The 26,002-nt window shown below is 39.3% G+C and overlaps 2 protein-coding genes across 2 annotated transcripts in view; one reads left to right on the top strand and one right to left on the bottom strand.

The window, feature by feature from the left end:
- LOC104988467 (lanosterol 14-alpha demethylase) overlaps positions 1 to 18,966 on the top strand; it is a 19,532-nt gene extending 566 nt beyond the window's left edge. The window contains exons 2-10 of the mRNA XM_010839807.1: positions 1,742 to 1,840; positions 4,489 to 4,665; positions 5,880 to 6,006; positions 7,640 to 7,814; positions 8,693 to 8,812; positions 9,204 to 9,399; positions 10,792 to 10,887; positions 11,687 to 11,855; positions 15,263 to 18,966. Coding sequence (XP_010838109.1) covers positions 1,742 to 1,840; positions 4,489 to 4,665; positions 5,880 to 6,006; positions 7,640 to 7,814; positions 8,693 to 8,812; positions 9,204 to 9,399; positions 10,792 to 10,887; positions 11,687 to 11,855; positions 15,263 to 15,441 — 1,338 coding nt within the window. The 3' untranslated portion in view covers positions 15,442 to 18,966. The remainder of the gene's footprint in view (positions 1 to 1,741; positions 1,841 to 4,488; positions 4,666 to 5,879; positions 6,007 to 7,639; positions 7,815 to 8,692; positions 8,813 to 9,203; positions 9,400 to 10,791; positions 10,888 to 11,686; positions 11,856 to 15,262) is intronic.
- Positions 18,967 to 18,988: 22 nt separating this feature from the next.
- Positions 18,989 to 26,002, bottom strand: part of AKAP9 (A kinase (PRKA) anchor protein 9) — a 153,800-nt gene continuing 146,786 nt past the window's right edge. Inside the window, exons 48-52 of the mRNA XM_010839819.1 lie at positions 24,975 to 25,207; positions 23,072 to 23,157; positions 21,595 to 21,745; positions 20,631 to 20,770; positions 18,989 to 19,529 (exon numbers count right to left, since the gene is read on the bottom strand). Coding sequence (XP_010838121.1) covers positions 19,495 to 19,529; positions 20,631 to 20,770; positions 21,595 to 21,745; positions 23,072 to 23,157; positions 24,975 to 25,207 — 645 coding nt within the window. The 3' untranslated portion in view covers positions 18,989 to 19,494. The remainder of the gene's footprint in view (positions 19,530 to 20,630; positions 20,771 to 21,594; positions 21,746 to 23,071; positions 23,158 to 24,974; positions 25,208 to 26,002) is intronic.

Below are 26,002 nucleotides of genomic sequence, written 5' to 3' on the forward strand. Positions count from 1 at the left end.
GTGCCGGGAAGTGGCGGCGGGCACGCTGGAGGCTGGAGCTGGGAGGGAGTCGAGAGGCAGCAGCCCCGATTCTGGTTGCACGGGCGGTCGAGACTGCCCTGACCTTGCTGAGCTTGGTGCTGGGTGCCCTGATGTCGGTCGCGTGCCTCGTCCTCGTTGGGGTCGTGTTTGCTGCGACTGTGGTCTTAGTGATGCCTCTGTTGACCGAGGCACTATCGGTAGCCCTAATGGCCAGGGTCGGGGTGGCGGCTGTGGCCCTGAGCGTCCAGATGACGGTACTGGCCGCCGTAAGGGGTGTTTCAGCCCTGGTGGGGGCCCTGTTGGTGATATTTGGGGCAGCTTCGGCCCTGGTGGTCGTCATCCTAGGTGGCTACCCTTGAGTGGTTCAGTGTTCTATGGGCTGTGTCGTTACCCCCAGTGCCGATTTTACATCACTATGGAGAGGAATGTGTTTAGTTTGGTAGAGTGAGCGTCATGAGTGTTGCAGGGACCTTCCTATGATGCTAATAAAATATCAGATTCTCTAACTTAGAGCCTTTACTGACCACTGGCTTCTATTTCCCAAATATATGTGATGAATGCGTTTTAGCCAAACCAAGTAGCATTGACAATAGAATACGTTTTTTACTGACAGTGGAAATCACAAGTGGTTTGTTTTTTTTTTTTGACGAAGTAGTTTTTAAATGATTTTTGTTTGACCTCTAACAGGCACGAGGCAGTTTTTTTTTCCCCCCATGTGTGGTGTTTTTCAGGAAGTGTTATCTTTGGAAAGACGACTGTAGTATTTTAAGATTGTTGCTACTATTGTCCAAAGAGTGAGTTTGTAGAGCTCCTTTCTCTTTGAGACTACGAAGGATATGAGGACTATTGTCCTTTTTCATAACTGCACGTTTGATTTCAGGAGACTTGATGCTGTAATCTGTGAGTCTCATTTTGGGGCATCTGAAGTACATTTTAAGCCAGCGTGGTCAGTGGTTCAGTCTTGTCAGACTCTGTAACCCCATGGACTATAGCCTGCCTGGCTCCTCTGTCCATGGAATTCTCCAGGCAAGAATACTGGAGTGGGTTGTCATTTCCTCCAGGTGATCTTCCCGCCCAGAACCTATGTCTCCTGCTTTGGCAGGTTGACTCTTTACCATTGAGCCATCTGGGAAGCCCAGAAGTACCTTTTATAGTGAGTGCTAAAATGTTCCTGCTAGAACTGATTTTCTCTCTCATTAAAATCAGTGGATCTAGATCATTCCTTGAGAGAAGCATGATAATGTGTTCTGTTGACCGTAATGAGGAATGTAGCATCTTAAACATTTCCCTTCTTTCCCTCAAGTTACTCTGTTTTTTTCCCATTGTGGGACTAAAGATTTAGGCAAGATTTGGGGACTAAAACTGTGAGTGGTAGTAGAAATAAGCGCTCAAGAAACCATAGTTTGAGTTTAGTGTTTTTTTGTTTTTTTTTTTACTTATGGTTAGGAAAGTTGCCTAGAGCCTAATTGCAGTACTGTGATGTTTGGTCATTTATCTTATACCAGGTTTTGAGTTTCTCTTCTTTTTCCCAAAGCTGCTCGGTCTAAGGTATTTGCGATTTACTTGTTGTGAAGTTACTTTTGGTGCTTCATCTTTTGGTAACTTCTTAATATTAAGGACAAGTTTCTTTCTTTCTTTCTTTTTGAATTGTGAAACTAAACTGAATGTCTTATAATAGGAAATGTAAACTCGAAGTTTTTTTGTTTGTTTTCTTTTGCAGAAAAGTCCACCATACATTGTCTCTCCAATTCCATTCCTTGGACATGCTATAGCATTTGGGAAAAGTCCAATTGAATTCCTAGAAGATGCATATGAGAAGGTAAGTGTTACAAATCATTAAAGGAAAAGAAATTAGTGCTTTTCCAATTTTCTTTTAAATGGTGGAATATTAAAAAAAATGTAATCTTATGCTTATCCCTAGTAGAGGTAACAGATAAAATTGGAGTTTTTCTGGATTAAGAGCTGGAGGGGTCTTAGAGACCCTGTTATGTTCTCCTTTGTTCTACGATTATCTCTGAGGAAATTTAGTTCTGGCAACTATGGTTTAAAAACCACTGGCCTCAATTTTGTATTCACTGATCACAGTTAACATGGATACTATTAATAATTGACCCCTTTTTTTTAACCATGCATCTGTGGAATTTTCTAAGCCCCTCGCATGTCCCTCCCCCTCCAGCAAGTTTCTGTACTTAGTCTCTGTTTCCACACCTCCTCACTTACTCTTTAGTCCACTCTAGTCTGTCTTTCAACCCCTTCGCTAATGAGCACCATGTCCTAATGTAGTGAACTTAGCTGTATTTGTCAGTGATGACCACTCCCACCTTAGCTGTGGCTTCTCTCACTTTTTCTTCTGCTTCTGTGAATGCTGCTTTCCTAACTCATTTGTGGGCTCACGCTTGGCCATTTACTGTTGGGATTCACTGAGGTTTGGTCCTTGGCCTTTATTCTTTCCTACCTGATCTTGTCCCTACCTGCAGCTTCAGTTTTTAGCCACATGAAGTGAGAGTGTGAAAGTGTTAGTCTCTCAGTTGTGTCTGACTCTTTGTGACCCCGTGGACTGTAACCCACCAGCTTCCTCTGTCCATGGAATTACCCAGGCAAGAATACTGGAGTGGGTTGCCATTCCCTTCTCCAGGGGATCTTCCCAACCCAGGGGTTGAACCGCATCTCCTGCATTGCAGGTGGATTCTTTACCTCTACACCACCTGGAAAGCCCAGCCAGATGTAAATGACACCCAAATTAAAGTCTCTGGTTCAGGTCTCTTCTTGGGCTTCAGACCTGGATATTCACCTCCCACATTATTTTTTCTTGGTTGTCCAAAGTCATCTGAAATCAAACATTTAAAAAATCTGACCCTTTGATTTTTCTCTCTCTAATCCTGATGGTCCTTTCTGTTCACCTTCCTCATCATTGTTCTGCCAGTTTTGCAGTGTACCAGGAGCCTAGGATTCACTCTTGACACTTCCTGCTCCATCCATCAATTCATTCCCAAGCCTGCAGATTTTCTCTTCAAAATAATTCCATATCCTTCTGCTTCTGTCTCCACTGCCTCTCCATTACATTGTCCCGAGTGCTCATCATCAGGTTCCTGTAACAGGCTCGCTGGTCGTCTGGCTTTCCTTCAGCTCCTATCCCTCCCTCCTCTCCATCCAGGAGCCAGAGGGATCTTTCTTTTAAAATATGCACAGATTAGTATCTCTCCCATGCAGTTTAAGACCTTCCATCTCATTCCGTTGCTTGCAAGGATACAACTCCCTGAATGTGGCTGATAAGGCTCTGTATGGCCCCACTAGATAGACTCTACCCTCATCACATCCTTACCTTCTCTTTTACCTTTAGAACTCTGCGCATGCTCTGCCATCAGGCTAACTACTACCCCTACCATGCTTTAGGTCTCAGCTCTGGTGTCTTTTTCTCTTTTTAGTCCCTTTATCAGGTTCTCTCATCGAAGAGTTGCTTTCCTTTGTCTAGTACTTGTCACATTTGTAATTTTACATTTGTTAATGCACTTACTCAGTTGAGTTGCATCTATTTAAATAGACTGGAGTTTCTTGAGTCAGAGATAGTATTTTTGTTCATGACTGTATCCCCAGTAACTGAAATCTTTAATAGTAATCAGAAAACTGCAAAGCAAAGCATTTAGCACCTAACCAGATTAACAAAAAAATTAAAAATGAGATCATTCAGTGTTGGTGAGATAGTGGTAAGACTCATTTGTTGTTGCTAAGTCACTTCAGTCGTGTCTGACTCTGTGCGACCCCACAGACAGCAGCCCACCAGGCTCCCCTGTCCCTGGGATTCTCCAGGCAAGAACACTGGAGTGGGTTGCCATTTTCTTCTCCAATGCATGAAAGTGAAAAGTGAAAGGGAAGTCGCTCCGTCGTGTCTGACTCTTCGCAACCCCATGGGCTGCAGCCCACCAGGCTCCTCTGTCCGTGGGATTTTCCAGGCAAGAGTACTGGAATGGGGTGCCATCTAACATAACAGCTATGGAAAGTCACTAATTAAAAACTAGGTGGTAAGACTCATAACTAAATAAAATTCTGGTATCTCCACATAGCAATAACTTTAGGAAAGGTCATATTCTTTGGCTACTCCTGTAAAGTTACTTTTAATCAAAGGGAAAAAATATCTATATTCTCAGAGATATTCATTACATAATTGCCTATAATAAATAAAAAATGGACACATCAACCATAGAAAGAACAGTTAATATGATGTCTGTGAAAGATAGAAAATATTTTCAATATAAGGAGTGAAAAAAGCAGAATAGAAAGTTTTATTTATATTTTATTTGGAACTGGATGAACGTAATTATACATTTGGACAAAGACGGGGGGAAGAATTGCATTAAGGTTTGTGAATGTTTTGATCTTCAACAATGTATTATTATATTATTTAAGATGAGTGTCTTAGCGCTTGCAGATTTTTTGGTAACATCACTGTGGGTACTTTTCTCTCTTCAGTATGGACCTGTATTTAGTTTTACCATGGTGGGAAAGACGTTTACCTACCTGCTGGGGAGTGAGGCTGCTGCACTGCTTTTTAATAGTAAAAATGAAGACTTGAATGCCGAGGAAGTCTACAGTCGTCTGACGACACCTGTGTTTGGGAAGGGAGTTGCCTATGATGTGCCTAATACAGTAGGTGACGTGGTTAGCTTGAAGAAAGACAAATCTGCACTATACAATTTATAGCTAGTAGTGTAAGCTGTATTGCTAAAGTAGAGAAGAGATTATTCCTTGCCTCAAAACTCTGAAGAATCAGGAGGCACTTATAAGAAGGAAAACCCAGGGTAGCTGACAGAGAATGGGTATTAGCTGCTGGTGTGGACTAAACAAACAATTTTAAAGGGCTACCTGTGCAAAGCAATATTAATAGAATCAATGAGAACTTAGCGTGTTAGCATTTGATTTGAGGTAGTAAGAAGGAAAAACTCATTTCATTAGAAGGGCCTCCTATTAATACTTTCCCACCTCCTACCTGAAATTCTAGGATGAGAGTTCTTCTGAGCTAGATGTTGTTGGTTTTAGAAGTTTGTGTGATTTCTTTGCTCCCCCAAAGGCAAATATTTAAGTACTGCAACTTGGTATAAAATGCATCCAATAATTAGCTTAATTACTTGGTGCAGGCTCTGGCTATCAATGTACCATGCATTACCTAGTACTCTAGTGTAGCAGCTAAGAATTGACATTCAGTGTTGCTTCTGGGGATTGAGGAGGTATGGAGGAATGAACAGCTCTCCTTAAGACCAAAAGCGAAAGCCTAGGTTAATCCCTCTGGTTGGATATATAAAATAAATAAAAAATATAAAATAAACCAAAGGGTTTATTTTAGAACTTCCCCAAAGGGTATATTGTCTTAGTGTGAATTTATTCCCACTGTATTACATTCTAATTAAACTTTTGGAAGATAGTGTGAGTGAGGAATGATATTTGTTTGGGAATAAATGGTAGAATATGTGAAAGAGGATAAAAATATTAGCAAAGCATAATGGACCTTTGGGAGATTGTGTTGGCATCTGGGTTGGGTTGGAAGACTAGAATATAATGGAATAGGAGGAGGCAGCCTTGGAGTCAAGAGTGGGGAAAGCATGTATGTATTAGGAAGGAAGGCCAGAAGTGGGGTTCCTAATTTATCATTTGAATTGGACCTGCATAGCATGTGTCTACTACATATTACTTCAGATATATGCATGAAGTTTTATCTGGTGTGGTGAAGAAAATTATTTTCTCTTTAATTTCAATTTTTTGGAAGACTGCTTTCTTTGTGTATTAAAGAGTTATAATAACCCAAATGAGTCTCATGGTAAAACAGAACTGTGTTTTAATACTTGTATACCCTTAATATTTTGAAGGTTTTCTTGGAGCAGAAGAAAATGTTGAAAAGTGGTCTTAACATAGCCCACTTTAGACAGCACGTGTCTATAATTGAAAAAGAAACAAAAGAATACTTTAAAAGTTGGGGAGAAAGTGGAGAAAAAAGTAAGCACAATGTTTTGGTTTTTCATTTGTCCTAATATGTCTACTTTTCTGTGACTAGAAATTTTAACAATGTGTGTGTGTATGTGTGTGTAAAGAGCAAACTACAGCACGTGTAAAACCACCTTGGATGCATGCATGCCGAATTGCTTCAGTCGTGTCTGACTCTTTGCCACCCCGTGGACTGTAGCCCATCAGGCTCCTCTGTCCAAGTGATTCTCCAGGCAAGAACACTGGAGTGGGTTGCCATGCCCTCTTCCGGGGGATCTTCCTGATCCATGGATTGAATCCACACCTATTAATGTCTCCTGCATTGGCAGGCAGGCTCTTTACCACTCATGCTACCTGGGAAGCAAAACCACCTTATATTTAATGAAATGAACACGTTATGGAGTTAAAAGACTTGAGCGGAAGTAATTATTGTTGCTCACTTAGCAAAATCTTAAAATATTTTAATTAATGTGCATATTGTTTAGCTCAATTACATAAAAATGATTCATGATTGAATTTTGAAATAAACCAAATGTAAAACTTACATTCAAAGTCATTTTAAGATAATATATAAAATAAAAAAATTTGCCCTCCATGTCAGCAACTTGAAGTCTAAAAGATTAAATTATATATGTAATACATTATTTTTCTAATGTTGTATGGGAATGATTTATTTCAACAAAAATGTAAGTTTAAATACATAAGCTTGCTGTACTACCAAAAGAGCGATTTTAGCTGTTCCCAATAGAAATTAAAAAAACAACGTTATTATGTGCTTTCTTGCATTATGTAGGGAATATATTGAATGTAACATAACTTTCTTTGGACTCTGTGAATCCAGTTTTTATACTGGATTGCAATTAAGTGTTGCCATCGAAACCATTGCCATAGCCCTAGCAGGAAGCAACATCTGTCTACAGGGCAGTAAGACTACTATGTAGGTCATCACATTCTAGATCTAGTCTTCAGCTTCTTTAAAAGGTCCAGGAACCTGGTTGTATTTAACAGACCTAAATTTTATGTGACATACTTGCTATTCTATGAGAAGCTGATGTATAAATGAGAATGCTAACTGAGTAAGTACAAGTGAGATGCAATTATGGGACAAAGAACAGCATAATATTTGCTGCACTTCTCTTTATTGGCAGTCTAACTGGAAAGCCAAATGACAACTAGAAGTTCGTTTGGTGAGCATGGAATCAAAGAACAGGATATCGACTGGGTAATTGTTGTGGCTTTTACAGTGTCATCCAGGTGTGCTTACCTGATGCATCCGTCTCTAATGTTTGCATATACAAGATGGTGATTAGTTTTCTTTTAAGACTTTTTCAAGACTTCAGTTTTTTTTTCCTCACTTATTAATTTCCCACTTTTATCTTTTTGAGATGAAGGGCTCATGAGTCTGAGTGAGGTTTTAGTTACCTCCGTGCCATCTATCTTGGCTATCCAAAGAGGTGGGCTGCCTTTGGTTTCTCTTTATTGTAGCCTGTCTACAGGCATTTTTCGATGGTGTGAAAAGGATCTTGTTGGTTAACGAGTTAAATTTTTATTCTCATTTCCTTCATAGTACTTTTGCGTCTCTAAGAAAACAACATTTCAAAAGAATTTTGGGCAATAGTAATGGGAATGATCTTTTTCCCTCTAGATTTGTTTGAAGCTCTTTCTGAGCTCATCATTTTAACAGCCAGCCATTGTTTACATGGAAAGGAAATCAGAAGTCAACTCAACGAGAAGGTGGCACAACTGTATGCGGATTTGGATGGAGGTTTTAGCCATGCAGCCTGGCTTTTGCCAGGCTGGCTCCCTCTGCCTAGTTTCAGGTATGGACGAAGAGACGATGCTCGGTCATTTCCCTGTGTGTTTAATTACCGTACTATTGGTTTGCTTTGCATTAACAAAAATAAAAATTAAATATAGAAGCAAATTGGGGGGTTATGAGCCTCCCTTCTTCTGTAAGAATTCAACATTTTTTTTACATAGTGAGCTCATTTAAGGTTAAGTTTCAGTTTTAGAAAGGTTAATTTGACTGTCCTGATACTTTAAAACCCACATGTCCCACATATTCCGTGTACTCCGGACAGTTCCTGAACTCTACCTAGAAGTGATGCAGCTTTCTAAGCACTTCAAAGTATTTGACTAATTTGTAGTTTATTGTGAAGTTTCTGTGCTTTGAAGTATCCATACCTTTCTTTGTCTCCTTGTCAGCCTGTTGTGATCTCCTTAAGAGCAAGGATCATCTGTGATACAGAGAAACACTGCTCACGGGACTTGACATGTAGCTTAGTGTTTTGCCTATTAGTAGCCTTTATTGATTCATTTCTGTTCAAGTGAGGAATGGGAGTTACTCAAATTTGAAATCCTATAGAAGAACCAGAGTGAGTCTGTCCACTTCAAGAATTAACTTGCTTAAAATTGGAATTTCCTGTTAATATAAAGGTGTATTTCTGCTTTCTTTTAAAATGGAAAATGGTTGTAAAGGAGTAATCATTTGAGTTTTCAGTTACAACATAGGTAGTATGTTCAGAATCAGGGATAAGTATGTTATAACACATTTCCTGTCCTTAAGGACCTTAGAAATTCCTAACAATATAAGATTTTCATGGATTCTTTTTTTTTTCCTCTTGGTTCTGAGTTTTGTCAATTGATGCCTGAAAGTATTGCTTACTTTTTAAAAGTCATCTTCATGTTTGAATTACAGACGCAGGGACAGAGCTCATCGGGAGATCAAGAATATTTTCTACAAGGCAATCCAGAAACGCAGAGAGTCAGGAGAAAAAATTGATGACATTCTCCAAACTTTACTAGAGTCTACTTACAAGTAAGAGCTCTTCAGATCACATATTAAACTGAAGCAGGAAATTCCACATTAAAATAGTTAAATATTATGTACATTTAAAAAGTAAAAATACTGGCAAAAATTAGTAGATATGACCTTTGAACTTCTTAAATGGATGAGACATAAATTACTGGGATCCTGTGCCTTACTGGAATTTAGTACTGTGCATGTGAAAAGTTTGCTAGTAAACTGCAATGAAGTCTTTGTAATCAATGTCATATTTTTTATTGGCCTCTCTTCTCTAAAGGGGAAAAAAAAATTTGGACTTGTGATGGGTAAATGCAAGAGAAGAAATGAACTAATTTTTATGTAAAGGTTGGGGCATGAAGTGCACCTGCAAATGTTAAATTTGTGTATGTGGTCCATTCTGTAGGGATGGGCGTCCTCTGACGGATGATGAAGTAGCAGGCATGCTTATTGGACTGCTCTTGGCAGGGCAGCATACTTCTTCAACTACCAGTGCCTGGATGGGCTTCTTTTTGGCCAGAGACAAAACACTTCAAGAAAAATGTTTCTTAGAACAGAAAACAGTCTGTGGTGAGAATCTGCCTCCTCTGACTTATGACCAGGTTTGTGGGATTTTCAGTTCCATTGCTGCTTATGATACTGAGTGTGTGTGGCTGATTGTTAAAGGGGACAATTTGGGATCTTCTATATACTATAGATTAAATTGATTATGTTTAGAAAATTCATCATAGCCTCCCCTGAAATGTCCTAATCCTAGATCTGTTTGCTGGTATTTTGTTGAGGACTTTTGGACAATATTCACAGGGGATAGTGGACTATAGTTTTATTGTTATGTATTTGACAGATTTTGGTGTCAGGGTTTATTATTGGTTCTCAGAGAAGGAGTTTGGAAGTGTTCCCTCCTCTTTTTCCTTTTAGGAAGGCTTTGTGAAGGACTGGTATTACTGCTTTCTTAAATGTCTGGTAGTATTAACCAGTGAAGCCATCTAGGCCTGTGCTTTCTTTGTGGGTAGTTTTTGATTACTAATTCAATGTCTTCACTTTTTACAAATCTGTTCAATTTCTTTTTGAGTTAGTTTTTGGCAGTTTGTGTCTTTCTAGGAATTTGTTTCATCTAGGTTATCTAATTTGTTGGCAAACAGTTAAAGTATTCTCTTGTCATTCTTTTCTATTAGGTCAATAGTGATGTCTCCTTTTAATTCCTGATTTTAGTAATTTTTAAAGTGATAGCTAATTACATAATTAATCCACCTATTAAAGTATATAATCTACTGGTTTTTAAAAGTATTTTCAGAATTGTGAAACCATCATCAGAGTTTCATTTGAAAATGTTTACACCACTTCCAAAAGAGGGCCATGAGCAGTCCATTTCCCCTGCCTCTAGCAACCACTAATCTATATTTTGTCTCTTTGTATTTGCCTATTTGGACATTTCATATGAATGGGATCATACAGTATGTGGTCTCTTGTGACTAGCTTCTTTCAGTTAGCATGTTTTCAAGATTAATCCATGTTGTAGCATATATCAGTACTTTAGAGGACAGCCTAGCATCAGGAGAGTTTGCTTACGTGCCATTTGGAGCTGGTAAGATGATTACACTTCATATTTGAATAGTTTGTTCTGGTAACATATTTGTTACTGTATTTGTAGCCATCGTGTGGCTATACCACTTTTATTAACCTCTTCATCAGTTGATTGACATTTGGATTGTTTCCACCTTTAGGATACTATGAATAATGCTGCTATAAACATTTGTGTACATGTTTTGAAAAAGCTGAAATTGATGATTTTTGCTAATGTTTTCATGTTTTCGATGGGTAAATTTTTGCAGGTCCTTACCATGCCATTCGTCAGAGTGATCTGTTATCATGCCTTTTTCTTTGCTGACCATGGACAGTAATAAAACTTTTTATTCAGCTACTCTGAACTTGTTTGTATCCTCTTGCAGTATGCTTAAATGTTTGTAAAACCTGGAAAATTTTTCTCTTTTTAGCTCAAGGATCTCAATTTACTTGATCGCTGTATAAAAGAAACATTAAGACTTCGACCTCCTATAATGACCATGATGAGACTGGCCAAAACTCCTCTGGTGAGTCTCCTGGCTAGAGCTTTTCCTCTGTGGCCCCAAGTTGTATTTATCAAAAAGAAATAGTGTAATATCAAAGAGAATTTTTAAAAACGTAGAATAATCACTTGTAAATAATTTTCAATTTTACCTATTCTAGATATATAGATATTTTTACATAATTGCAGACAGTATACATGCTCACCCGATCTCCCTACAATTCGGGCTTTTACAATGGAAGTGTGTTTTGTCCTTGTTTTTTTAAAATAACATATATGTTGTTATAAGTAATTGTCACTGTGGAACTGTGTAAATTGGATTGTGAAAGGCTTCTTGAAATCCCATCCCCAGGCCCATGGCATTATGATTTTTTAAAATTTGTGTATATCCTTCCAGCCCAATGTTGTGTCATATGGAAATCATCTGAAGTTAAAATAATTTTTAATTGGCCTGTCTACTGCTGCTGCTGCTAAGTCGCTTCAGTCGTGTCCAACTCTGTGCGACCCCATGATGGCAGCCCATCAGGCTCCGCTGTCCCTGGGATTCTCCAGGCAAGAACTCTGGAGTGGGTTGCCATTTCCTTCTCCAACGCATGAAAGTGAAAAGTGAAAGTGAAGTTGCTCAGTCGTGTCCAACTCTTAGCGACCCCATGGACTGGAGCCCACCAGGCTCCTCCGTCCATGGGATTTTCCAGGCAAGGCCTGTCTACTAGCCAGTTTTAAAACATATGTATATTTCATGTATACTAGTGCTTTATTATACAATGATCTGATTATTGGGTAGAGCATTTTAAGGTTATGAAATGTGTTGCTTTCACCTGCAGACTGTGGCAGGGTACACCATTCCTCCAGGACACCAGGTGTGTGTGTCTCCTACTGTCAATCAGAGACTTAAAGACTCATGGGTAGAGCGTCTGGACTTCAATCCTGACCGCTACTTAGAGGACAGCCCAGCATCAGGAGAGAAGTTTGCTTACGTGCCATTTGGAGCTGGTAAGATGATTACACTTCATATTTGAATAGTTCTGGTAACATATTTGTTAAATAATCCATGTGAATTTTATTTACAAATATCTTCCCCTTTTCTTAGGGGACATGCCTGCAGACATTTGTTAGGAGTGTAACCTTTGCAGGTTGGAAGAAATATTTCATTTGTACTAAAGAAAATAGTTCTGTGAATCCTTATATAGTGTTCTATTGCCTTTTGTAACCCATCTAGTTTTATAGTTCTGATTTTTGTAGTCTACCCTGTTTTCCTTTATCATGCTATTTAAAGCTCTTTGTGAATTCTGTTTTAAAGAACCGTTGAAGTTAGCACACCATTTGGGCATTCAAGCTAAATATGCTGAGATAATCAGCATTTCAGAAAACAGCAATGGCACAGAAGCTTTTCTGGATTGTTAGTGAGCTTTTTGGTTCTTTGTCTATGTATTCTTATAATGTTCTTTAAATTTGGACAGTAGTCATGTATGGATGTGAGAGTTGGACTATAAAGAAAGCTGAGCGCCAAAGAATTGATGCTTTTGAACTGTGGTGTTGGAGAAGACTCTTGAGAGTCCCTTGGACTGCAACTAGATCCAACCAGTCCATCCTAAAGGAAATCAGTCCTGAATATTCATTGGAAGGACTGACGCTGAAGCTGAAACTCCAATCCTTTGGCCACCTGATGCAAAGAACCGACTCATTGGAAAAGACCCTGATGCTGGGAAAGATTGAAGGCAGGAGGAGAAGGGGATGACAGAGGATGAGATGGTTGGATGGCATCACCAACTCAATGGACATGAATTTGAGTAAGCTCCGGGAGTTGGTAATGGACAGGGAGGCCTGGCATGCTGCAGTCCATGGGGTTGCAAAGAGTCAGACACGACTGAGTGACTGAACTGAAGTTTGGACAGATAGTGCGTAAGTGTGCACACCTATGCATTTCGATTAAGATCCTAAAATAATGCAGGCTGACTGCTGTTCCTCCAGTAATTCCTCTAGTCATTGGCACTTTGTACAGATTAAACTGTATTCTACGACTTACTTGATTTTTCCAAAAAGACCATTTAAGTGCCGTGACTTGTTTATCATTGGTCACACCTTTTCCTCACATAAATCAAAGTATAAAGTCCTTTGGAAACTTTTGATCTTGATAACTATTTACTAAAGAAATTCAAAAATGGTATACCATATACATAACATAGAAGAGTCAGATTGTTCAAGCTGTTGGAAGGGGCATTAGTTATCAAGCCCAAATTCTGCCCCAAAGAGGAACCATTTCTAAACTGACACTTACCTGGCTTCTGTCTGGGGTTAGTGCAGACCCCACTGGTGAAGGGCTCAGGTCCCCCACCACTTCAGATGCCATTTACAAGTGCAGGTTGGTACCTGTTCTAACCAACTGACTGTAAACTCGAGGTTCTCTAGACCCCTTCTTTGAGCTTCCATAATTTGTTAGAATAGCTCGCAGAACTCCAAAAAGTTTGCTTACTGACTGCTGGTTTTAGTCAGGTCAGTTCAGTCGCTCTGTCGTGTCTGACTCTTCGCGACCCCATGGACTGCAGCACGCCAGGCTTCCCCATCCATCACCAACTCCTGGAGTTTACTCAAACTCATGTCCATCGAGTCAGTGATGCCATCCAATCATCTCATCCTCTGTCATCCCCTTCTCCTCCTGCCTTCAATATTTCCCAGCACCAGGGTCTTTTTGCATCAGGTGGCCAAAGTATTGGAGTTTCAGCTTCAGCATTAGTCCTTCCAATGAATATTTCAGGACTGATTTCCTTCAGGATGGACTGGTTGGATCTTCTTGCAGTCCAAGGAACTCTCAAGAGTCTTCTCCAACACCACAGTTCAAAAGCATCATTCTTCGGCGCTCAGCTTTCTTTATAGTCCAACTCTCACATCCGTACATGACTACTGGAAAAACAATAGTTTTGACTAGATGGAACTCTGTTGGCAAAGTAATGTCTCTGTTTTTTAATATGCTGCCTAGGTTGGTCATAACTTTTCTTCCAAGTAGCAAGTATCTTTTAATTTCATGGCTGTAGTCACCATCTGCAGTGATTTTGGAGCCCCCCAAAATAAAGTCTGTCACTGTTTCCATTGTTTCCCCATCTGTTTGCCATGAAGTATGGGACCAGATGCCATGATCTTAGTTTTCTGAATGTTGAGCTTTAAGCCAACTTTTTCACTCTCCCTTTCACTTTCATCAAGAGGCTCTTTAGTTCCTCTTCACTTTCTGCCATAACGGTGGTGTCATCTGCATATCTGAGGTTATTGATATTTCTCCTGGCAATCTTGATTCCAGCTTGTGCTTCATCCAGCCCAGGGTTTCTCATGATGAACTCTGCGTATAAGTTAAATAAGCAGGATAACAATATATAGCCTTGACATACTCCTTTCCTGATTTGGAAACAGTCTGTTGTTCCATGTCCAATTCTAACTGTTGCTTCTTGACCTGCATACAGATTTCTCAGGAGGCAGGTCAGGTGGACTGCTGGTTTACTGCACAAGTATACAACTCAGGAATAGCCTGACAGAAGAGAAGCACAGAGCAAAGCAGAAGGAAGGGGTACACAGCTGCATGCCCTCTCTGGGTGTGCCACCCCACCCCCAAAAGTCACCTCATTTGCAAATTCAAGTTGTGCTTGAAGGGGGCTTGTTGTGAATAACAAAAGGCTCTTTTCTTCTTTGAACTTTATTGCTCTCTTCACTTAAGAAATTCCAGTGGTTTGAGGAACTCTGTGCCAAGAATGGAAGACTAAATACATATTTATTACGAATCACATTATCAGAGGTTATGATGCCTTTAGTAATGAAGTCAGATTTGAAGTCTTAGGTCCTGCAACATGGTTCTTCTCTTTCAAGATTGCTTTGGAGATCTAGTCCTTTGCATTTCTCTCTGCATTTTAGAATCAGCTTATCAGTTTTTATATGTATATGACCCTTTACATTTTGATGTGTTGCTATTTTCAGTATATTAAATTCCTTTTCCATTATCATTTGAAATGGCATTTAAAGTTTTGATTGGCAGGTTCATATTATTAACTTTTAACTATGGGTCTCTTGGGAGAGATGTTCTGAATGTTCTAGTGTATCTCCAAACTTGATCACCACTGTGTGTTTCAAACGTTACATATATTTAACCTAGATAGATACTAGGTTTCCGGAAAAAACAATTGGAAAAATCATTGTATAATACCCCTGGTGCTGTTTCTCCTAACAGACATTAAAAATCTCTTGGGCTTTTTATGGTTACTTACATTGTTATGAAAAGAATATGTCTCTTTACTATAGTATCTGTGTATCTGTTTTTCACCTTTAATTAACCGTAGATAAACAACTTTTATTTCTCCAGACTCAAGGAGATAAGAAAGAATTTCAACCGTTATAGAAACTTCTTTTTTCTTTTATAGGGCGTCATCGTTGCATTGGGGAGAATTTTGCCTATGTTCAAATCAAGACAATTTGGTCCACTATGCTTCGTTTATATGAATTTGATCTCATTGATGGGTATTTTCCCACTGTGAATTATACAACTATGATTCACACCCCTGAAAAACCCATCATCAGATACAAACGAAGATCAAAATGAAAAGGCAGCAAGGGACTAAAATGTGAACATCACTGGAAAACGCAAAAGCATCGAAGAGAATGAAGTTTATGAAACCACTCCCAGTATACTTTGTTTTTTGAGTTTGTAATTTTAAACAAGTTTATTTAAGCTTACGGGTTTTATGTATTCAGTGCCATCAAATCCAGTGGCATTTCAGAAATTTCCTAATAGTTTTATGATGGGTACTTCATATGCTCTCTTTAAGGAAATCAAGCTCATTAGTTTGGGGGTGAGGATCTTTGGTAACTGTCAGATTCTAAATGACACAATTTCCAGGTGTGAAGAGCATACATAGCTCTTGGCAAGAAAGTTCAGAGTATTCAGATCTTGTACTAGATCTCCAAGTACAAAAACCCAGTGAAATATCTGGAAGCCTTAGGTTATTCATTCATTTATTGGGCAGTGTATGTATATGTAAGGATGGGTGGGGAGGGAATAAACTCACATTTAAAGCCTTAGATAAAAGAGAATCCTATTGTTTTGATATGATGATATTTAGCAATGATGGAGCTATATTGTAGGAAAATATAACCTTTAAATAGCTGGAAGCACTGTCCATAGCAAACAGATTTCTGACAATGACTAATTATATTTCCTAAAAAATAATTAATACAAAAGACTGCTCGTGTGACTGGACCTAATTACTGAATGTCACATATTTAACTGCCTGATAAATTTGTATCTGGGTCCACATAGTTCCATCTGTGTGGAAATCCAAAATAAAGTCCTTGAAGGATAAGTTTTGTTCTCTTTGGCCCAAGGTGATTTCCATTTCCTCTCTAGAATCTAATCAGGGGTTTTTGTGATTAGTTCTGTTAATTTAGGTTAACAAGCTTTTTTTTTTTCCTTGTTAAATACAAAACCTGACATCAGGAACTGTGGCTTTAAGACAAGGGTAATCCAGTGCAGGGTTTCTTGGGAGTGTATCTCACTGGTCAAATTCTGTGAAGCCTGTGTTCAAGAATCAACTCAAATTATAAATGGAGATGCAACTGTATATTACAGCTCTGTTTACAAGGTTAGCGGTCTCATGTTAAGCTATTTGTGAGGCAAAAATCTGTGTTGCTCAGTTTTTCACATTAAATTATCTTTGAGAATATAGTCTGTATTCATAAATTGTGAAATGTGTGGTTCGATGAGAAAAATTCAGGAATCTAGAAACTGGGATGGAAAAAAAAGTGCCATCTTTATTTGTACTAATTTCAAACCATATTTTCTTTATTCATAAATTTAAGTAACCACATTAGTATTAGCAGTATCCATGATTCTGCAAACAGAAATCAGATACTTTTCATATCACATTATAGATGTCTTATAACTTTTATCACTATGAAATTATGGTATTATAAGTCTGTTAAATCTTCTTTCTTTACTCACCACAAAAATTTTTTAAAGTTTGAGTATGTCTATATAATTGGTTCCCTTGCAACCCTATATACTGTATGTTTTTAAAAACAGTATTCTGGGGACTCCCCTGGCAGTCTAGTGTTCAAGACCTCACCTTCCAGTGCAGGGGGTGCAGGCTGGACCCCTGGTCGGGAGCTAAGTTCCCACATGCCTCGGGGCCAAAAGACCAAAACATAAACCAGAAACAACACTGTAATAAATTCACAAAGATTTTAAAAATGGTCCACATCCAAAAAGCATTATTTTGAGAAGGGATCCATAGTTTAATGAGATTGCTAGAAAGGTTCATGGCACAAAAAAAACTGTGGTAAGGCTGGTTCATGTTTAGTGAATAGTTATAAGATTTAACAAAATTTAGTTTTCAACTACAGTAGACTAATTATTGAGAAGCATTAACAAGTCTGACTGTGGAGGCCTAATGTTATAAGGATGCTGATGGGGAAACAATGGGAGTGAAACTGATCAGAATACCTACTCACTCTTTTCTCATTCTCCCTTAGAGTGGAATTACCTTGAATAGAAAGCTGTGCTTAGCTAAAAAAAAGTTTTACCCATGAGCTCCCCTCTTCAACTGTTTTAGAATACATTTGTATTCTAGAACACTTTATTGGGACTTAGCTGCTAATATGGAAGATTTAGGTAATTTGAAATTTCCAAGAATGTAGATTGCCTGTTTGTCTTGGTATAAATTGTAAACTATCTAATGTTAAGACAAAACCCTCATATGGATTAATCACAAAAATACCCCCTTGGGTTCTAAACGACACTGTATGTAGACTTAAAGTTGATACAAAGGCACACAGGAAGACTCTTCCTCCATGTGGGGAAAGAATAATCCCGGTAATATTTAATTCTAAAATTAGGACAACTTTCGGAATCTCTAAATCCTACATATTTGAGATAAATAATAAGGTGATATATACTACCATAGGCCAAATGCTTGTGTCTCTCCAGGTTTGTATTTTGAAAGTGAACCCCCAATTTGTTGGTATTTGAGTGGGGAAGGTGATGAGGTCAAGGGGGTGGAGCTCTCACGAGTGGGATTAGTGCCCTCATAAGAGAAACTTTAGAGATTACCCTTGCCCCTCTGCCATATGAGGACACAGAAAATAAGTCTACGAAATTAGGAAAACAGACTCTCACCAGATAGCAAATCTGCTGGTGCTTTGATCTTGGACTTTCTAGCCTTCAGAACTGTGAGAGATAAATTTCTATTGTTGAATAAACCACCCAGGCTATGGTATTTTGTTATAGCAGCCTGGAGAGACTAAGACAAGCACTGAAAACTAAGGCTCGTTAAAAATGAAGAAGGTTCTTTTTGGCCCCACCTTGGAGCTTGCAGGGTCTTAGTTCTCTCAGTGAAAGCATTGAGAAAAAATAAAACAACATAAAAATGGGCTTTAAAAAAGAAGTGAGATCCTAGTATTTATGGAAAAACACAGAAGAGCATTTCTATAGCTTTGAGGCTAGAGATGCTTTATTGATTTTCAATTTTTAAAGTCAAGCTATGGACAAAAACATAGCAGATATGGTGCTGATTGTAAGATACATGGAGATATTAACACCTTTGACACTATAATAGGAAAGTGTGGCTTCAGGAGATTTCAGGGGAGGGTGAGGGGGGAACATTAATATCCTCACCTTTTGAACTGGAAAACCAAAAGTTACTATGAAAACTTGATGAAGAAAAGAAACGGAGAGGTTTAAGATAGTCTCTAAAGTTATAAAAGAAAATCACAGAAGACAAAAAAAAATTTGCTATAATATTGATACTGAAAGGAAAGGAAGCCCAGTGGTAGAAAATTCAAGGTTAACTGTCTTATTGGAAAGTCAACAGACCATACTGAGTAAAATATATCGGGAGCTGGTATGTCCGGAACTAAAGGTATTAGCACATACTGCAGCTGTTTAATTGTTGTCTATCAAAAGAATTAAAAATATCAAAAACTATCCTTGAGTCTATGGTTGGAGCAGGAAGGACGGGGCAACATTAGCTTTGCATCCTAAGCTCTTGTGAACATTATAATTTGTAGAAGTGAGCATGTGCTGTAAATATAATTTTAATAAAAACGTAATAAAATGTTAATTATAAAAAAATGAAGAAGGTTCAAATACAGTGTAGTTAAAACGGTGAAGTCATTTTTATTTCAGTACTTGACAAAATACCCCATAAAATTCAAAACTTCTACCATTATACAAAAATAGGTCTCTACAAGTGATATTATCTGTCTTCATCACCAGTAGCAAATATATTAGGCAGAAACATGTAACTTCAGTAGCCTTATAAGAAAAGTGCAGGACACCTCAAGCTACACATTCAACTGTATCATAATGCCAAAAGTTTAATCTTTTCACCCATTAGATAAATAACACAATGTTTATAATTTAATCATTTAAATTAGCATTCCACAAATATACATGTAATTGAATGATTATTGTGCATGAATACATACACAGTGCTTATATGTACAAATTCCAGTTTTCGTGTGCTGGCAAGGGCTTTGTATACAATCATAAGCTGTGTTCGCATTGGTCCCATTGAATATCCACAATACAAAAGCACAAAAGAACCATTGATTTACAAAAGGAAATCTGTTTAAAATCAATTCATGATGTTTCAAAGGATTATCTTCTCATGCCAGCATGAAACTGAGTTGAACCTATAAGACAGGAACAGGATAGTTCAATGATTTCAGATCAGATTGTGACTTAGACTAACTAGTTCATGATGGGCAGAAGATTATTCCCTATCATTAAGAAAAAATGCTTTGTTTTCTCCTAAAGAAGTTTTATTCAAACTTGATTTTTTTAAAAGGAAATTTTGAATATATATATTCAAAAGCATCTGTATCTGTCTCCGTAACATGCTAAGTGAGATTAACATTAAGATTTTCTGTAAAGTGCCCTGCGGGCTGAATGTTCTATAGAACATTTCACTCTTCAACATCTTGTGAAATTTAGATGCTCAGACCAACAAAGGCCAGCTATGATAATAAAAGTTTCCTATAGCAACAAGTTGTTTGAGTTAGACAATTTCTTGTATGAAGAGATAAACTACTAAAAACAACTGGTGATGAGTCCTATCTATTTTGTAGGAATAGCAGAAAAAAGGGTCTCTAATAATAGTTATATATATATATATATATAATATGTGCGTGTCTGTGTGTATGAAAGTTGACTTAAAGGTCATTAAATTGAAGTGATTTAAAACCTTTGAATCAGGAATGAACTGAAAAGAGGGAAAGAGGTTTTTCTCACAATCCACTTCTAAGAATGAAATATTTTGTGTGTTTTTGAAGAGAAATAAAAGGTCATCCTTACAGTCTTTGGACCAGGATGGGTTCCTCGGATCATACACAAAAGCACAAGGTCGGAACAGAGATTATAGCCGCACTAAGTGATTACAGAACCTGTGTCTTCCTCTCGCCTCCCTATGCCTTATCTGCATGCGCAGAAGCAACTGCTTTGGAACAAGTCCTCCAGCAGTCTCTGGAAGCTTCAGAGTATCTGCACATCGGTGCTCATCGTGCATCTCACCTAATCTTCTCAATGAGACGAGCAGGGATTTTTGGGGGGAAGAGTGGGATCCAGGGTGATAAATCCTGTTTTGTATTAAATTCCTAAAGGGTAGCTGATAACTCATGCACTGAACTAGAAAACTTGATTAATAATGAGGAAAGTCAAAGAATTTCAAAAAGAGAAAGATTTCCAGGTCTATCTAGCACTGTGGTGCTGCCAATACTTGGTTAAGCTGAGGGTACCTGACTGTACAGTTCCAAGTCGTCTTTGCAGTGCCTCCAGCCGAGTGATATAATCTGTCAGGGCTCTGTCAGGATCATAATTCTGAAGCTGAGAACATGCTAAGGAACCAGGGTTTAAATCAGCTGGAAGGCCTGGGTACCTATGAGATTAAAAATATGAAGATGAATCCAAATTATCCAGAAACAATGCAAGTAACTCATGAGCCTGCCTCCACCCCTGCCCTCAAAAGGCAAAACACGTGTATACTCCCCAATCTATATGTATCCACCCACCTCTGAGTCTGCCATGTGTTAAGGAAAAAACTCGTCAATAAATTCAAAGCAGTCACTAAGTCATCAAAAGAATGCCCAGCACAACTGCTACTGCCGAGAACATCACTGAAGGCTGCATACGTATAAACGCATCTTGTCCTGCAAACTTCCGAGATTTTTTTCGTAATTCCAAAGCCTCAGTTTTAGTTAATGCCTTCTTAATGTCTAGCCACAGCGCATACACCGAGTAACACATGATCAACGCTGTTTCCTTTACCCCTGGAAACCAGCTACAAATTCAAAAACTCTTTTTGGTTCTGGGCATTAGATTATGTAAACAATATATAACTAAAGACATGTTTAGCTATTTCATTGCAAAGCCCCAACAGTGTCCTTCATTCTCTGTTGCTAGAATAAGGACTGATGTTGAAGCTGAAGCACCAATACTTTGGCCACCTGATGCAAAGAGCTGACTCACTGGAAAAGACCCTGATGCTGAGAAAGATTGGGCGGGCAGCAGGAGAAGAGGGTGGCAGAGGACGAGATGGTTGGTTGGCATCACCAACTCAATGGACATGAGTTTGAGCAAACTCCAGGAGACAGTGCAGGACAGGGAAGCCTAGTGTGCTATAGTCTATGAAGTCACAAAGAGTTGGACATGACTTGTGACTGAACAATAACAACACTGGTATAGATTTTATCAAACTCTTACCTATTTTGAAACGGTAAAGGAGACCTTGGATAGTCCAGATCGGATCTTGAGCGGTATGCAGTATGTCTCGGTTCTCCATAAAGCTCCAGCCCGCCAGAAGAATGATAAAATGTGTCAGTCTTTTCTGCACCTAAAGTAATCCAAAATGTACCTTGTAAAGAAAAGAAAAATACCAAGCCCTTGAAAAATTTCTACAAAACAGATAAGGTTCAAAAGACTGACTATACTGCACTATACTACACTATCTCCTATTTATAATCATTTTCAATTATTCTTGCTACAGAAATAGCAAGAGAAATTGCTAGAGAAACAATAGTATAGCTTATTTTTTTAACCTTTGAATATTAGAATTTCTGATAATCTGGAACTATAGCTCTAAGAAAATATTTTCTTACTCTGAGGAGTGTCTGAGTGTGTATGTTATGAGAGAAAAGGCAATGTGGATTAACAATATTAAACTGTTAATGCTGTTAATATTAAGTCCTTTTATCACTCTGTTCTGCTGACTTTCATTGGAAAAAACTGGAACCAAGACATACTAACTTACAACACAGAATTCATCATGGTTCAAATTTCAGCTGTTTCAGTATAAGGATCTATGTGTGTGTGCTCAGTCATGTCTGACTCTTTGTGACCCTATGGACTGTAGCCCTCCAGGCTCCTCTGTCCATGGAATTCTCCAGGCAAGAATAATGGAGGGGGTTGCCATTCCCGTCCCCGGGGATCTTCCTGACCCAGGGATTGAACTCGCGTCTCCTGCGTTAGTAGGGAAATTCTTTACCACTGAGCCACCGGGATGCATTTTCAAAAACACTTCATTTAGAACAGTACCAAATATATTTCTTCTATCTCTGCACAGAAGAGGAAAAGGTGGTTTACTACCAGTACATGTCAGTTATGCTGTGTATCTATAGCTCTGTGTGCTTCCCAGCTTCTCATCTCCTCCTTTTGCCTGAAATGCTGAAGCCCTAGTGTTTGAGTATAGAGAGAAGGAATTTTAACTTTTATATCACCTATTGGTAAACCCAGAAACCTGTTTAATATTGCTAAATTGTGAAAACTTCAAATTGAAACTTCCACATAATAGAGTAAGAGCAATCCTATCTCGAACCAGAACCTTAAATGCAGTTGAACAGAGTGGGCTCTGGAGCCAACAGCTAGGGCCACCATCCCCTACTGGGTAATTTGTTGCAAATGACAAAAGCTTTCTGTGCTTCAGTTTTTCATCTGTAATTGTGCTTACATCACAGAATTGTGAGAACACATGGAAAAAAGTCGGGCTAGTGTGAACCAAGTGTGCCATAAAAATCAGCTCTTTTACTACTCTTCAGAACAGCAAGGTCCTCAGCTTTGTTAGTTATCAGGGCTCTGTCTTTGGACAACACAGGTCCCAGAACACATTATTTGGAAGGTTATTATATATGCAGTAATTTTAGAGAAATCACCAACGTAAGAAAAAATTCTATTTTGACTTCACCTGGATTCAATCCAAAGCCATCCCTGTTAATATTGATGGAACCAGAACTTGTGACTCGATGCCACCGTCGAACCAAAAATTTCATTCTAAAAGAGATTCCAATGGAAAATTTCACAGAACATCTATAGTGTAAAGAGTATAGACACACACTTTCTACAGAATTCAAGTCATACATTTAAATATTAATGCAGATCAAATTTCAACATAATCACGTGGCTAATATTATGCCAATGTCCCGTGGTTTATGATAAAACTGAAACAGAGCAGGGCTTTTCCCATGAGGCAGAGGTTTCCTGCTGCCAGTACCATGTTCTGGCTTTAGAGGAGCATGGGACACAGAGACGAAGAGCGAATGTAACAGAAAAGGGAAGCTGGATGGGCAAAGGAAGGGCGAGGAAAAATGAAAAGAGGAGGAAAGAATGGAGACTAAGGGCAGAGGAGATGGAAAGAGAACAGAAAGACCCTTAATTTGGCAGTGAGAGTGAGTGGGGAAGCAAGAAGAGTGAGGCCGTGCAGTCAGGGATGAAATACAGTGCTGGCTTCAAAAGGGACGGGGGTGGCTATGTCACAACCCAGCTGTAGCAAATCGCTGCCTGCCCCATTCTGGCCCCAAGAGCTCATGGAGCACCAGTTTTGATTTCTTATTTCAACTAGTTTCAAGGCTTGGTTTTTAGGACGGTTAAAATACAACGGACATACAAGAGAAGAAGACGACTGTGACAGTGTGAAGTCCTTCAATGGTAACTGGCTCTCAAGGAGCCTTCCCGAGTCCTTGAAACCGAGATGAACAGCTAACTCCTGTGACCTCTCACTTACTGTCTGGAGGGCCGTGCATACTGCTCTGCCCCGGGAGAGAGTGAGTGAGGATTAAGTCTTTTTTCTTTGTCAACGCACCTCCCAGCACTTAACCCTGGATAGGCTGTACCAGGTGATGAAGGGAATGAAAGGAAGGAAAGCTCTTTGCTTTCTCCAATCCTCTAATTCTTATACCAGTGCTGAGAAATGACAGAACCAGATAGGAAGCCACCTGGGAGACACAGTCTGCAGGCTGTAAGGCCCTGGCAGTGCGGAGGCCAGCTGAGAAGGGCAGTGAGGAGCTGAAAGATAGCACATGGTCCCCAGCACACAAAAACACTAATACCACCTCTTATTCTGCCTCTGTGGCCTTCTGAGGTACTTGCGAGTAACCTGAATACAATGGGATTGGACAGTACTTAAAAAAAAAAATGTCCTTTGAGACTGTCTGCCGCCTACAGAAGCAAAGGGAGGGGCAGCAAGGACAAAGCATTGAGGTGTCTGGGTGCATCTAGCCAGGTGAGAGGGCGGCAGGAGGCTGTGTCGTCAAGGGAGTCAGATTCCTGGCTCCATTTCAGCCACATACAGAGTGAGCATGGCAGTATCTAGCTTGGAAGGCCAAAAAGGAGCAGCAAACGCCCCAGCAGAGCCCAACACACACTCAGGCCAGGGATTTCTACAGCTGGGCTGCTGGAGGGGCTGTGGTAGTAGTGAAGAAAACGAAGCTATGTCAGCCGAGGTAACTTTTCAAAAAGCATTTTTCTCCCTTATGATCTCTTTTTTTTATATGTCTGAACTAGTTCATGGGCTTATTTAGATTAAAAAAAAAAAAGAGAGAGGGACCACCCAGACCAGATATTCCAGCTGAGTCACTGGCTGGCTGCCTCTGGGAGGGCCCTTTCCGTAGGGTCTGTCCGGTATGATGTGAAGTTCCCCTCCCTGACTAGAGGATGAAAACCTGCACAGAGGGAGGCGTGTTTCAGTGACGTCAAGTGACTCCTACTGGATGACTACGGGGTGCAGGAGGCAGAGCAGAGAGAGAGGACTAAAAATAACTCAGTTTCTCAGAATGCATTCTACTCAATGCCTTTTCTTTCGAGTACCTCACCTGGAAATCGCCATGGACACTCTGACGGCTGACCGAAACCTGGTGAAGCCCTTTGGTCGGTTGGTGATCACCTCCAGGTCTGTGAAGGCCGGCTGTCCCCCCATGCGGGCCAGCAGGGCCAGGGTGGCCTCCTCACACTCCTGGAACCCACCCAGTAACAGGAGCAGGTATTTCTTCTGATAAATGAGAGCTTTCCGAAAGCTTTCTGCCCTCAGGTATTTGCCATAAATTCTCTGTTTAAAGGGAAGAAAAACAGAAAGACATTATTCAAACCCTTCTGCAGGGGAAGATAATCTAGACTTTATTTTTAGTAGCAGGAGTAGAACGGCTGGTACCTCATCGCTGTTTTCTATTTTACCAGCAAAGTGGAAAGTAAAGCTAGACCTTGATACTTCCACTTCCATTTAGTCAATGAATTTTAGCTCCTATTAATCATAGTTAACGCAAATATTTTTGTCTTAGCCAAAAATAGTATAAAGCTTTTACAGTATAGTGTATAATAGTACAGAGCTACTTTTATTATTATCATCACATTTAACTTTTTCAATGTTAATACTTTCTCTCTCTTTAAGAGTCATAAACTTACGTTCATGCCACAGTTGGAATAAATATTACAAACGTTTTCTTTTTTTGGATTTTAAGTTAACTGCTTAAGGTAGTTGTACTATTAATACAGTATTCATTATAAGTCATAAGAGACGCTATTTAGAGGGCTTACCATTACAGAGCATGATCCTCTAATATTGACAGTAGCAGAGCTTCTATACGGAATTGAAAAGCTAACTTTCTGTTGGTTTATTAGGGATGAGACTGTAGGAATGGGGACCATGAGCCCAGGGGGCTGCTTCTGTGACCTCTGTGAGCTTAACCTGGTCCCAATCCTGGCATACTTTACCACAGTTTTTTTGTGACTAGCTAGAGACCTCATTCATGACAGACTGAGACACCCGGAGAAACCACCTCAGTGTGACCTCAAATTCTTTAGTCTGACCATTAGGGTTAGTGAGAGATGAAATAAGGCAAGAGCA

Source organism: Bison bison, unplaced genomic scaffold (genome assembly GCF_000754665.1).
Source record: "Bison bison bison isolate TAMUID 2011002044 unplaced genomic scaffold, Bison_UMD1.0 scf7180017864134, whole genome shotgun sequence".
NCBI classification, from domain to species: domain Eukaryota; kingdom Metazoa; phylum Chordata; class Mammalia; order Artiodactyla; family Bovidae; genus Bison; species Bison bison.